The 14,011-nt window shown below is 34.6% G+C and overlaps 1 protein-coding gene across 1 annotated transcript in view; it reads right to left on the reverse strand.

The window, feature by feature from the left end:
- OSBPL1A (oxysterol binding protein like 1A) overlaps positions 1-14,011 on the reverse strand; it is a gene marked incomplete at both ends in the record, with an annotated part of 170,242 nt that overhangs the window by 122,129 nt on the left and 34,102 nt on the right. The window contains 5 exons of the mRNA XM_084252790.1: positions 1,762-1,843; positions 8,135-8,257; positions 9,439-9,537; positions 12,884-12,947; positions 13,062-13,135. Of these exons, the coding sequence (XP_084108916.1) occupies positions 1,762-1,843; positions 8,135-8,257; positions 9,439-9,537; positions 12,884-12,947; positions 13,062-13,135 (442 nt within the window). The remainder of the gene's footprint in view (positions 1-1,761; positions 1,844-8,134; positions 8,258-9,438; positions 9,538-12,883; positions 12,948-13,061; positions 13,136-14,011) is intronic.

Below are 14,011 nucleotides of genomic sequence, written 5' to 3' on the forward strand. Positions count from 1 at the left end.
TCCCAGATGGCACTGTCCAAAATGAAGTTATCTCTTTCATGGTTTTGACTATTATGCATATCTCTAAGGGCACAATAGGTACATACCATCATTATGAGTAACATGTCATATATATAATCTGAATCAAGAAATTTGACTCAAGGCTTAAAAACAACCTCAATAATTTAACTTGGTTGTGATGTAATCTTTTTTTCGGTAAGTTTAAAGGAATTAATCTTTATACTCTACCTCACTCTGAACATTTCCTACATATTTTAAATATTGTTAGTATCTCTTCTTTCTTTTGATGGTTCTTGATGAAGATGGCATTTTAAAAGCCCACTGCTAGTCGCATAACTAAAAAACACTAGTCCATAAAAAAAAACACTGAGTGGTATATTCACATGGGTGAATTTTAGCCTATATGAATTGTCTCTAATAAAGTTGTTGTTATTTAACATTGAGCTGTTGTTATTTAACATTATGAGTCCCTTGAAGGTGAATAGTGCTGAACAATATTCTAGCCTACAATTAATCAAAATTATTTGATATCCTTCCCAAAGCTATCATTGTTGACATAAATGTTTATTGAACTGAAAAGGAAAATTCAAGATACATTTGGCTAAATACAGAATACCTATGGTCAATTTACTCTAATATTAACATTTACTCACATTCTCTGGGCTATTAAACAGAAGCTAGGAGTCCACTGAGGGAAACAAATTCTTAATTAAAAGTGATAGTTATAAAACTCAGACAACTAAGTCAATTATATTTCAGTGAAATTATGTATAAACAAATCACAGCTGAAGTCTAAAGTAACTTACAGGAGTCTAAGACTATGAAACTTTTTTTAATATATATATATATTGAGCAATTTTTTCTCAATACTTAACAATTTACAATGGATTTAGAATTTTGTGTATTTACAGCCTTTTGGTAATTCAAAATTAATAGAGAGTGAGGACAAAGTTACTATTAAAAGTTAGATCATTAGGGGCCTCCCTGGTGGCACAGGGATTAAAGTCTCAGCACTATCAAGCTATCACCAGTCACTGCAGCATGAGTTCAATTCCGGGTCAGGGAGCTAACCCACATGGTGCAGAAGACCTCTCCTGTCTAGCCCACTGCTCCCCCTCAGCCATGTATTTCAGTAGATCCGCCTGTTCTGCTCCCCACTGTCTTAGTGAATTTTTTCTTACCGCCCCAGCACCTCTGGCCTATACCCCATTCTTGTATGAATAAAATAAATTTTTTAAAAAGTTACATCATTATCTAAACAAGTTCATGTCTACATTAAAATAGAATCATAAAAGGCCAAGACCTGGAAATTACCAGCCTCTTCATTTAATAGATGGGGAAACTGAGGGTCAAGTAAGTAATATGTATTATTCAAAGTAACAATTAGTAAGTGACAGTAGGGATTCAAACCCAAAACAGTCTGATTCCCAAATCCAAGTCTTCTGGGACTTATAAATAGAATTATCATTATGTAGTCAAAATGTTATTTATATCATCAAAATGTTAACTTGAATTTTGTTTCATTTTTTTCTTAGATGAATAAAAACATAACTAATCTATAAAGGAAGCTTCCTCCATGAGCAGAAATTTTAAAAAGCTCTTATAAAATTTTTAAATAATTTTATCAAATACAATTCTGAATTACAAACCAAAAATTTTCTAAAATGTAGTCAAACTATAGAAAGTCAATATATATGCTAATGGGCTGTGGTAAAGAGTGGGCTTTTGGGGATAGTGTTTGTCTTATTTGTATATTTTTACCTTTAGCCATGTCACATTCCTTAATCATTTTGAGAAAGCTGGAAATTTCCCTATCTAGTCTCTGTTGGCATGTTTGTGCTTTCTGAAAAAAAAAAAAATGACAAAATTAAAACACAGTAAGGGAATTTTACATTATATATGCTTTAATGTTTATATCAAAACTTTTAGTTCATAGGTGTAATAATTGAGACTTACACACCTAACAGACTGAGAAAATTTCCTTAGATATTGGATATAAAACATTTAGTTAGCCATGTATAGAACAAAAATAAACCAAAATTCTAAATATATTCAATATGTGTCAGATAGATACCATACGAGTGCCTAAATTACTTCTAGCTCATTACACCATATATAAGCTGAGGAGTTAGATTTCAATTATCTATTAACACTTTTAGTAGGTAATGATTAAATTCATCAAACTATAAAATGTATTCCTTAAGAATATATATATTTTTTTAGAAGTGTCTGATTTTATTTTATTTATTTTATTTTTTTAAAGATTTATTTATTTATTTATACATACAAGCACTGGGTACAGTCAGAAGTGCGGGAGGGTCAGAGAATTCACCAGAGCCAGAGCGGGGAGCAGAGCAGGCAGAAGGACTGAAGTACACTGCTGAGGGGAGCAGTGGGCGGCAGGAGAGGTCTGCGCGCCATGTGGGACCCTCCTCCGGTGGCCGGGGAGCAGCCGGGGATCGAACCGGCACTGCAGAGGCTGCGGGCAGCTTCGCAACCCAGCGCTCAACCGCTGCGCCACCAGGGAGGCCCAAGAATATATTTTTTAAATGCCTTTTGTTTTTTAAAAAATCCAGATGGTACTAACATTTGGAAACAACAAGCTGATTTTTGTTCAGCAATCTATATGTATACAACCCCACAAAATCAAATCAATAAAGATATTTTCCTAGTAAGCCAATGCTTATCAAATAAGGTAAAGTCAATTATGGAAAGTATTCTTATAATTTGAAACTTCTACATATTTAGATCTCTAAAAGCAAAGTATAAATATGCACAATATGAGCTGTATCTTATTTTAGCAAAGATTTGGAAATCTAAAATTAAATCAGATAAGTTCATTTTTTGGCTATATTAGCAATGCAATTTTTAAGTGAGATTTATTTATAGTTTCCTTTTAAAGAACTAGGGCTAATAAGAAATTTATCACTGTAAAATTGGTTGGTTATGGCAATAATAAAAAATATTCTGAGACTTGACCAATGTAATGTTATTTGGCCTTATGAACCTTCACTACTCTGTACTCTTAATCTCAACTGGCTTACCAGTAAACACTTCTGCTCTCTCCCAATCAAACCTACTCTAGCCAAACACACCAGGGTGACACAGGTAAGCAGCCTTTCTCTTCTTTACAACTTGTAAATATTTTAGTGACTATGAAGCTTAGCTTGACCACAGCAGAATTATTCATGGTACTACATTAGTGGCAGGTAATGTTCTTTTAATTTACATTACTGCCATAATGTGTATTCATGTAATTCATGTTTTTGTGGAGAGGAAGAATACCTACACTAGCCAGTTCAAAACCCCATAGAGAGGTAAATGGTATGCTGGACAATTTCTTCAGACATAGCCTGTGGATACAGTTTGAAAGTGGGGGGAAAAGTCAAACTGGAGGATCTGAAAACATGCACTCCAACCAAATGTAGCACTCATCATTTATTAATAAAAAATCATCATTTTCTTTCTATACATATTTAATAATCCTGCCCATGTGCAAATGAACACTATGTTTTCTCTTTTCCTTTCTATGGACAGAATGAGCTGGATGCATAAAAGTACTGGCTTCATTTGCTGACTGAATCTGCAGCAAACATGATTGGTCCTGAGGTTGTAATTAAAGACAAGAAACACTCTAAATAGCATCATCTAGGAATACTTCATCTTTAGCACATGGGACGTTTGCTAAAAAAATAAATTTCCTTGATGATTTACTTGTTCTAAAAGGTACATAAATTAGCTGGAAAAGATTCAATCTACATAGTCTTTTATAGTTGGGCACAACATGTATCTTCTGTTCTAAATAGTTTAGTGTCATTTAAGTGATATTGACAAGAACAGATTATTAATATAATAATTATCCAATTTGCTATAATTTCCTCTAGCAGCTATGGATTACAATATGAAAACCCAAAAACCTGCTTGATGGTTAGTGCCTTTAAGTTTTTTGCATTGTGTCTCATTCTTGACTTCTAGGCCATTCATCTTATGTAGGGACACTTTTCTGGTTTTAATATTTATTTATTCTAGATAAATAGGATCACATTCTGCACTGTGTTCTAATACCTGACTTGTGACCATACTTTAAACCTACATCACAGAAGAACAAGATCAAACCCATGGACAGATGAGAGACACTCAGGTGAGCAGCTAAGCCTCATTCACAACACAGGACTGCTGCTCCCAATTCTGTTCACCCAGACTTCTACTGCTGGTTTTATTTGCTTTAATTTGATGTCAAACTACCTTATGATCCTTGATCTATGAGGAAGCTAACAAATATATATCGTGAGAGTTAGCATTTAGGGAAGAGTGTACAGGGTAGAAGAGAGATAATTCCAGACAATCCACATTTGGCTAATTAAGAACAGAAGCAAACTGCTTTCTGAATCAGCAGTAAAAAGTAATGAACTATTGATATATAGAACATAATGAGTGAAAGAATTCAGATACCAAAGAGCACAAATAGTATGATTCCATTTACATAAAATCCTAAGACACGCAAAACTGAATGCCTATAATGACAGAAAGTAGATCAGTGGTTGTCTAAGATGAGGTGGAGGGTACTCTCTGGCAAGTGACACAAGAGAAATTTTTGAGATAAAAATATTCTAGATATTAATAAGAACTGTGGTTACACAGTGCACATTTGTCAACACACATCAATTGAACATGTCAAATGCACTCATTTTGGTGTATAAAAGCAAGCCTCGGGCCTCCCTGGTGGTGCAGCGGGTTGAGCGCAGTGCTGGGGAGCTGTCCGCAGCCTCTGCAGTGCCAGTTCAATTCCCGGCAGGCCAGGGAGCTACCCACATGGTGCAGCAGACCTCTCCTGTCTTGCCTGCTGCTCCCCTTAGCAGTGCTTTCCATCCATCTGCCTGTTCTGCTCCCAGCTCTCTCTCTGGTGAATTCTCTCACCCTCTAACGCTTCTGACCTGTACCCCAGTGCTTGTATCAAAAAAAAACAATAGTACCAATTTATTAAAAAAAAAGTTAGCCTCAATAATAAAATTTTAAAATAGATTGTTGAAACCTGATAACTTTCCTCTTCGTAGAAAAGAGCCAGTTTGTAGGTAGTGGTGCCCTTGCACTCATCTCAAATTTTTCTAACTAAAGCTGTACCCATTTCAAGGATAATCCATCTTCCCTCAATTTAAGTCATCCATAGCACATCTATTCTTCTTGATGCCCGGGGGCTACTATGGCCCTATGTTGTAATCTTCACATTTTGCACTAGATACTCACTTAAAGTTAAAGATAAAAAATAAAAATCAAGATATACGGAGAAATGAATTTCTTCACATACCTGGCTCTCAGTACTAGAGTTCCTGTTTCCCACCTTTCTCAGCTCAAAGCAACAACTACTAATAGATTTTTCTTCTTGGGATAATCTAAGCTTACACAAAAGTGTGTGTGTGCATCCCTGTCTTCTTTCTCCCAGTCAGTAGCCTATTATACACAACAATGTATGCTTTGTCCTTTTCATGTGACTATATATATTTAAATGTAAACATTAAATATTTATTCATTTATTATCAATATTCATTTATTAAACATTAAATGTAATAAATGAATATCCATTATTAAATATTAAAAGAATATTTATTATATATTGCTATATTTATTAAATATAACAATATTTAATAAATATACAAATACCTGCCTCATTTTTTCGTGGATGTGTCAGTCTATCATGTTGATGTACATTCAATTTTTCTGTACGTTCATTTCACTAAGGAATCATTTATTCTTTTATCAGAAATATCTGATTACTTGATTAAAATAATCATCTATTCATTACTTCTTATAATGGAGATACAGTTCAGATCCTACATAATCAAAGTATTTTTAAAAAAATATTTTTAGTACCACCCAAAATCTAAGAGGCTATCTCAGCGCTATCCAATAGAGGTTTCTGTGATGATGGAAATATTCTATATCTATGTTGTCCAAGATGGTAGGCACAGTTGACTGGTGAGCACTTACAATGTGTGTAGTTACAACGAGGAACTGAATTAAATTGTTTCTAATTAATCTGGATGTAACTAGTCACCTATTTCTAGCAGGGATCATATTGAGACAGTGCTGTTCTATCGCAATACTGTGCTTGACCTTTTCTTCCCATTTCTATTTCTGAAATATTTTCAAGTTGTCACTAATGTAACAACCACGAGCCCAAAATTTCTGTGACTTCTCCTATTTATTTCACTGGAGGCCTAACCGCAAGGCAGTGACATCTAAAAGTTTTTTTAAAGTTTTTGAAGGCTCTCATTTTGTGTGGAGATTAAAAAAAAAAAGGGGGTCAGGTAACAGTTGCTTTTTCAGTGCACATTTTATAGGTTCATTTGCTGCTCCAAAAGCATGTTGAGAAAATAAGGCTTCATGTTAACTGAGATGATTTTATAGTATTCCAGTCTTAGAGTTCCTCATTTCCTATTGAAAGTATATAGGCATCTAGAACAGATCTATTTCAAACTGGTCCCAGAATTTCTTTGCCACTTAAGAACTCAAAGATCAGGGGCATTTTGGAGCCTATCAACCACAAGCTATAATCAACATACTTAAACACTCAATTCAAATTTTACCTATTTTGGACCAACCTCCAGGAGTTGAAGCAGAAGCATAATTCAAAGTATTAGCATTCAAATTAGTTGGACAGAGATATGTCTATAATTTAATAAGAGTGGCTAAAACTCTCATTGACTTCATGTACTATAAAATTTAGAAGGCAAAACTCAATTTTAAAGTTACATAGGAACACAATTCTCGAGTAAGGAATAAAATGGAATGGGCTGTTAAGATTGATAAACTGAAAATTATGCTAAAGAAGCAGCATTTCTTTAAGAAAGTATTTTTAATGTTATGCAAGTTAATATGCTTTTATTACTTTCCATTTCAAAGGTCTTAAATTACTATAAGTATGGGAAAAAAATCAGTACGTTTTAAAAGTCCTTCTAGATTGGTGAATATGGAAGGATTTCTTTTTACTTTGGGAATACAGAGTAAAACAAATCTTTCACAACTTTATTTTTTACTTGTTTAATATGATTTTAGCCACAGATATTTAAATCTCCTTTATTGATTCAAATAAGCTTTCTATGTTATTTAGGTGCTCTGGTAGATGTCACTTTTGTAATGTTCACTTTTGTAAACATTTCATTTATGGTTATCATATAACACTTAAAGCTAGTAGTACTGGCAATGCAACTGTCAGTAAATTCTGAAGAATGTCTTCAACCAACCATGGAAGAGCTTCAGTTCTTTAAATGTTCTATCATAAATTAAAATTAGGAATAAAAACAGTCAATATTTATTTCTGATTTAAGTTTATTAGGCCCATAAGTCAACAAAACTCTTAGGTGCTAGCAGTTACCTTCAAAGTTATTGATTTACAAACATTCAAATCCAGCAACTAGTTCATTTCATTACAACAAAAGGATTAAATTTAGTAGGCAAATTCATATTCTCTAACCTAATAATTTCAATCTAAACTGATCCTTTTGCAATTCTAATTCTTCCAAATCCAATTCCCATTTAAAAGGCCCAGCCAGAAAATGATACCAAAAGAAGAAAAAAAAAAAATTTCATTTCAATTATATATGTTGACATTTCTCTATGGATGAAACATTAATCTCATTTCAGAGGAAGGCCCTTTCAATCATTAACCAATGCTTTACCTTACCTCTAATCAATGCAGTTACAGATTCTAAGTGGTTTTAAGTGAAAATACTGACCAGAAAAGGTATCACTATGGTTTCATTATTTAAAGTCTGAAATGTGCAGTGAAGTCATAAAGGGCAGCAAGTGAAACCACTGTGCTCTCTCCTCGAGGTCGCTGTTTTCCAACAGAATGACAATCTGATACCAGCAATGTAAAACTTCCAACATAAAAAGATACATGTAGACACATGCCTATCTTACTGCACATGTACAGATATTTGATAGTGTTACCATAATTAAGGGAACATAAATAGCAATAGAATATTGCTGGACAAAGATAAACACTATTTCCAATGTTGCCCAAAATTTTTTTCCAGAAATTTTAATTTTGTCACCTCACATATGTAAAAAAAAATCTTGGTAAAACCTGAGTGACAGAGTTGGCCATAAAGGTCAGGTCGCATTTCCTATTTACCTCTAAGGATTCCTTCAAGTCTACAGCAGAAGCCGCATCTTCCTCTTCATCATCAGTCAGCTGGTCCTGGGAACAATAGTGCGTGCTGTAAGCAGAATGTTCTTCTATTGCTTCTAGCCAGTCCTGAAATAATTGGTGATTGATAATTTAAAATTATAGCATTTATATTCAAAAAGAAATAATATGAAAACAACCTGGGAAATATTTACATGCAAAAATATTATGGCTTCAAAGGAAAAAAAGCAATCAACAGTGAAATAGTGATGCAGGTCTCTTGCCTATGACATATGTGGATTAAAAAAAATCCTATTACTCTAATAAAAATCATCTGTAAGTTTGCATACTCATTAATATTCAAACACATTGTAGAAATTGAATAATGGGTGGAGAATATCACTTAAAATTAGTTTCTCAACACTGTTGAATAAGTTATTACATTATAATGGATCCAGAAACATGTTTTACTGACAATGAAATTATAAGCACATAAAATGCTGATCATATTAAGAAAGTAAGCAACTTTTAATACTTTAATTTCCACTATATTTATTAAAAATCAGATTTCATGAAAAGAATATTTGCCTAAAAATACCTATTATCATTTCTTTCTCAATTCTTGTACTATTCAGAGTCAAAACTTACCATTTTTTTTTTTTAAAGATTTATTTATTTATTTATACAAGCACTGGGTACAGTCAGAAGTGCAGGAGGGTGAGAGAATTCACCAGAGCCAGAGCGGGGAGCAGAACAGGCAGAAGGACCGAAGTACACTGCTGAAGGGAGCAGCGGGCGGCAGAAGGGGTCTGCGCGCCATGTGGGACCCTCCTCTGGTGGGCTGGGAGCAGCCGGGGATCGAACCGGCGTCGCAGAGGCTGCGGGCAGCTTCGCAACCCAGCGCTCAACCGCTGTGCCACCGGGGAGGCCCCCAAAACTTACCATTTTATGAAATGTTGACACAGTCATGATTTGGGTTGTCCAGGGTTCTTTGCAGAGAACCCTGAAATGAACTTTACTTTGGAAAAACTTAGTATTTTAACCCCTTACAAGATTCATGAAAAAACAAAACAGGCCTATGACCACTGTTTTGATCTAAAGGAATATGGATTTTCCATTAAATAATTGCACTATGAATTTCTGTCAGGTGAATCCCTTTTTTTTTTTTTTTTCCTCAAAAGCATCACATAATTGCCACAATAAAAAGGGAAAATCAACAGAATTTTAGATGCTAATATTGACCCTACCTTATATTCCATTCTTAAATGTTCTTTAAATTTTATGAATGATAAATGAATCCATAAAATTACCTCTCTTGACTGTTGAAGACTGTTCTTAGGAACCCGGAAGCCATGAATAGTGTCATCAAAGCATTTAATAAAGAAGAGGCCGCTATCAGTGGATTTTACCTTGGACATAAAGAAGTCAGTAAGACAACACCATCCACACACATAAAATAGAGCCCTAACATAATAAAATGTGGTTAAAAGTACTAATATGACTTAATTGTATCCAATTGAACATATAGTTATTGATAAAAACCGGGAAAAAAAGAGATACACTGGGAGCATCAAATGCACTGCAACTTTATATCAAATCTGATATTCACATTCTCAGTTATTCAGAGTAAGCACTAATAGTCCATTACGTATGTAGTTTTAATTTTAGCCTTTCTGTTAAATATAACAGCATGCACTTGGGCTGTAAATCCTTTAAATACCACGGCTCCAATTTCTTACTCATACTCTCCTAAACCTTTTAAGCTAAGTGTAAGAAGTATTTGAACTGAGTACAAAAGAAAATGAGTAGTAAGACTGATATACAGAGGAAAAGGCTGATATAGAAAAATAAGAAATAACTGTCATTTTGAAATATAAATCTGGAAATTGATGGTATCAAAAAAATGTAAAAGATAGACTTTGGCATCAAAATCCTAGCAGATGACCCTCCTTGCAGGAAACAATGATAAAATCTAGATATAAAACCAAAACTTCCCCGCTAAAGGAAAAGTAAAGTTAACAAACAATGACAGCTCTGATGGGGAATGCATGATTTCTGGGAGGAAAGGAACACAAGGAGCTATGCAAGTGTGTTCCAATCACCAAGGTCTTTCATTGGGCAATAAGCACCATCCTTGTGGTGACAAACAGCATGAAGGGCACAGGTTGGAAAAAAAAACCCTATCTTTGGAAATTAAAAAAGCAAAGCTGGGGAGCCATTAAATCTAAAGAAAGTAGGGGAATCCCCCAAGGAAAAGATACAAAGAGGGCTTCTCTATACCCTATTCAGATCTATAACTCATGCACTTTTCAATTTGTTGTAAGTCTTTGGTCAATTTCCCTTGTCCTGACATGGTTAATTTGATTGGACCTGCATAGGATGTAGAGAAATTGAGATTCATGTGCATTATTGGTGTGAATATAAAATAGTACAGCTGGATTGGAAGACTGTATGAAAGTTTCTCAAAACATTAAGGACTGGGGCTTCCCTGGTGGCATAGAGGTTAAAGTCTCAAAGCTATCAAGCTATTGCCAGCCACTGCAGCATGAATTCAACTAGCTCACATGGCACAGCAAACCTCTCCTATCTCGCCCGCTGCTCCCCTCAGCAGTGTATTTCAGATCTGCTTGTTCTGCTCCCCACTTTGTCTCTGGTGAATCCTCTCACCCCCTGCACCTCTGGCCTACACCCCAGTTCATAAAAATAAATAAATCTTGAAAAAGACAAAACATTAAGGACGAAACTACAATATGACCTAATGATTTCACTTCTAGATATATATCCAAAAGAACTGAAAGAGGAATCTTTTTTTGTTCACTTGACGAAATTTACCATGGTAAAAAACTACACAAAGTTCATGCTAAAACATTTTGCAATGAAAGCAGAATCTTAGAGATATTCGCATACTCATGTTCTATGCAGTATTATTCACAATAGCCAAGAGGTAGAAGCAACTCAATGTCCAATGATAGATGAATGGGTAAAGAAAATGTATATACCAAAAGGATTATTACTCAGCCCTAAAAAAGGAAATCTAGCCACACATGCTTCAACATGGGTGAACCTTGACATATTTTGGCAAGTGAAATAAAGCATAAGCAGACAATCCTGGCTACATTTACATAAGGTATCTAAAGTAGTCAAACCCTTAGAAACAAAGGAGAATGGTGTTTGTTAGGGGTTAAGGAGAAGGGAAACAGGAAATTGATGTTTAAAGGGTATCCTTTCAATTTTGGAAGATGAAAAACTTCTAGAGATCTACAGTGAATATAGTAAAAGGTACTGAACTATACACTTAAAAATGATTAAAATGGTAATTTTTATGTTACGTGCTTTTCCACCACAATTAAAAACTGCTACAACATAGATGAAATTGAAAACATTATGCTATGTGAAATAATCCAATTACAAAAGAAAAAGTATTATACGATTTCACTTAAATGGGTTATCTAGGGAAGCCAAAATCATGGGGACAGAAAATAAATGGTGGCTGCTAGGGATTGATGGGAGACAGGAATGGGAATGTCTGTTTAGTGAGTACAGTTTCATTTTGGGAAGAAAAAGTTCTGGAGATCAATGGTGGTGACAGCAGAAAAATAATGGAGACATACTTAAAGCCACTGAACGTCACAAAGTTACATGTATTTTACCACAATTCAAAAAATATATAGCTATAAACATTAGAAAATAAATGATTTCAAGTCAATAATCTTAGCTTCCACTTCAGGAAACTAGAAAGTGCTTCAGGAAACTAGAAAGTGGCTTTTACTGATAAGCAATTCATACACATTGGTTTCTTCTGGAATTATTTGCCTAAGTTTGTTAAAACAAGACGAAGCATAATCGAGCAGAAACTAAGCAATTTAAAAGATGTTAATAACCAAGAAATTTTTAAAAGGTGGGTGGGGGTAGCAACTTATTTTAAGGTAGAGAAAAAATGAGATAAAGGACTGAATTGAGGCTAAACTTGGGATTAAATAGATGAATCAAAAGGAGGAGCAAAAAACAATGGACAGGATTATATCAACACATGAAACTAAAAGGTGGGTAAGATTAGAGATTCTTTTGCCCCTGGTCTAACTTGAAAGGAGGAAGGGATATGAGGACATGGAAGGGAGAAGCTTGTATAATTAGGTTGTCCTGCTGGGCTGTGAATCAGCCTGTGATTCTCCAGAGCAGATACTGAGGATCTTCTCAGTGTATTCACATAGAGAACACAGGTGCTCTGAAGAGCAGATGGACTGCCAGGGCATGTTGACAGCTCCAAAGGAACTCCCATAGGAAACAAAGTATGTCTAGGTTGTAAGTCTTAGACTAATATTTAAAGAAGGAAGCCTCACTTTTTCTCCTGCTTAGTAAGTGTAAAATAGACAAACTTTTTTTTGACACCAGAAAAAACATCTATTATCCAGATTTACCCATGTACACACACACACACCACATGCAGACATACACGAATATGATACATGCACATTTATACACACAGACATACACATATAAAATTTTAAAAGTTCTATGTAATTTTGGATCACTCATCTCTCATTCCACAATATGTAGAGATAAACAAAAGTTGGTTGTATTTTTAAAATGGAGATTATACAACTTAATAATGGTTCTCAAATAAAATACATGCAAGTGCTATCTACACCATTCCATAGAACTCCAAGATTTACAACAGAGCTTACACAATTAATTTAAGACAATAGCTTGCAGAATTATTTCACAGCTGAGTAGAAGATGTGTTTGTCATCCTACCGTGCATACTGCTTGAGTGAGATGTTTGCATCCCTGTCGATAAGCATTATGAACAGCATCCTGCCTTTAAAATAAACATTAAATTATCAAGGCAAAAAGAAAAGAGGTAAGTGAAAACTTATAATCTTTCAAAATTTAGATTCTGATATGTAATATGTATAAGTATCACAATACTTACTGTTTCCTATACCATGAAAGGACTCCATGTTCCAACACTACCCAGAATAAGTTCCACCCAAAAAATCTTGAACTCTAAGAAAAAAGACAAAGATTTCCCAAATTGAAACTTCCAGATTCAAATATTTGACTGATACAAAGGAATTAAGTGATGGCATTTCCATCTGAGTCTTTTCTCTAGAAAATACTGCTGATACTAAATGATCAAACAAGGACTTGGGTATGAGCTGCAATACAGAAACAAACCACTACAGGGTGACAGGAACAGAAGAAATGCCAGACTGATAAGATCGATGAAGGAACATTGCTCTGACAAAACCGTTCAAGAATATTTATAGGAAATAAATATTGGCCTTCAAAGAAACTGCCTCAAAGTCCTGAATAACCTTCTAAAAAGAATTAACCTGAATTTTATGCAGTCAACTATGTATATAAAGGTCTACAGGAGTACTTGTAAATACAGAAGAAATTATGTGCTCAAAATAGCTAATTCTGAAACAGAAGTTTTTAGAATCAGAAAGATGCTTATATCTGTGCTCTGTGACGATTTAAATTCCTCCCAAGTCTTCCATGGTTCATTGTTCATAGCAAAAATATTGTAATTCTATGATTAAAGAAAAACATACTCCCTCCCACTCTGTTCTGTACCAACTTGGTCACCAATAAGCATCTGACAATCAGTAAAAGACAGTAATTGCTGCAATTAGTAGAAGTCTAAATAAGTCAAACAGTATGAAAATGGTCTACCGAAGAAGAGCCAGAAATGATTAAATCACATATACACAAGAAATAATTGGAAAAAACAGAAACAGCACCGAAGAATACTTCTTCCAGTTCTATGATCAAAAAAGTATCCCTGGGCCTCCCCTGGTGGTGCAGCAGTTGAGTGCAGTGCTGTGAAGCTGTCTGCAGCCTCTGCAGCACCAGTTTGATCTTGGGCTGCCAGTGAGC

Source organism: Talpa europaea, assembly GCF_964194135.1.
Source record: "Talpa europaea genome assembly, chromosome: 13".
NCBI classification, from domain to species: Eukaryota; Metazoa; Chordata; class Mammalia; order Eulipotyphla; family Talpidae; genus Talpa; species Talpa europaea.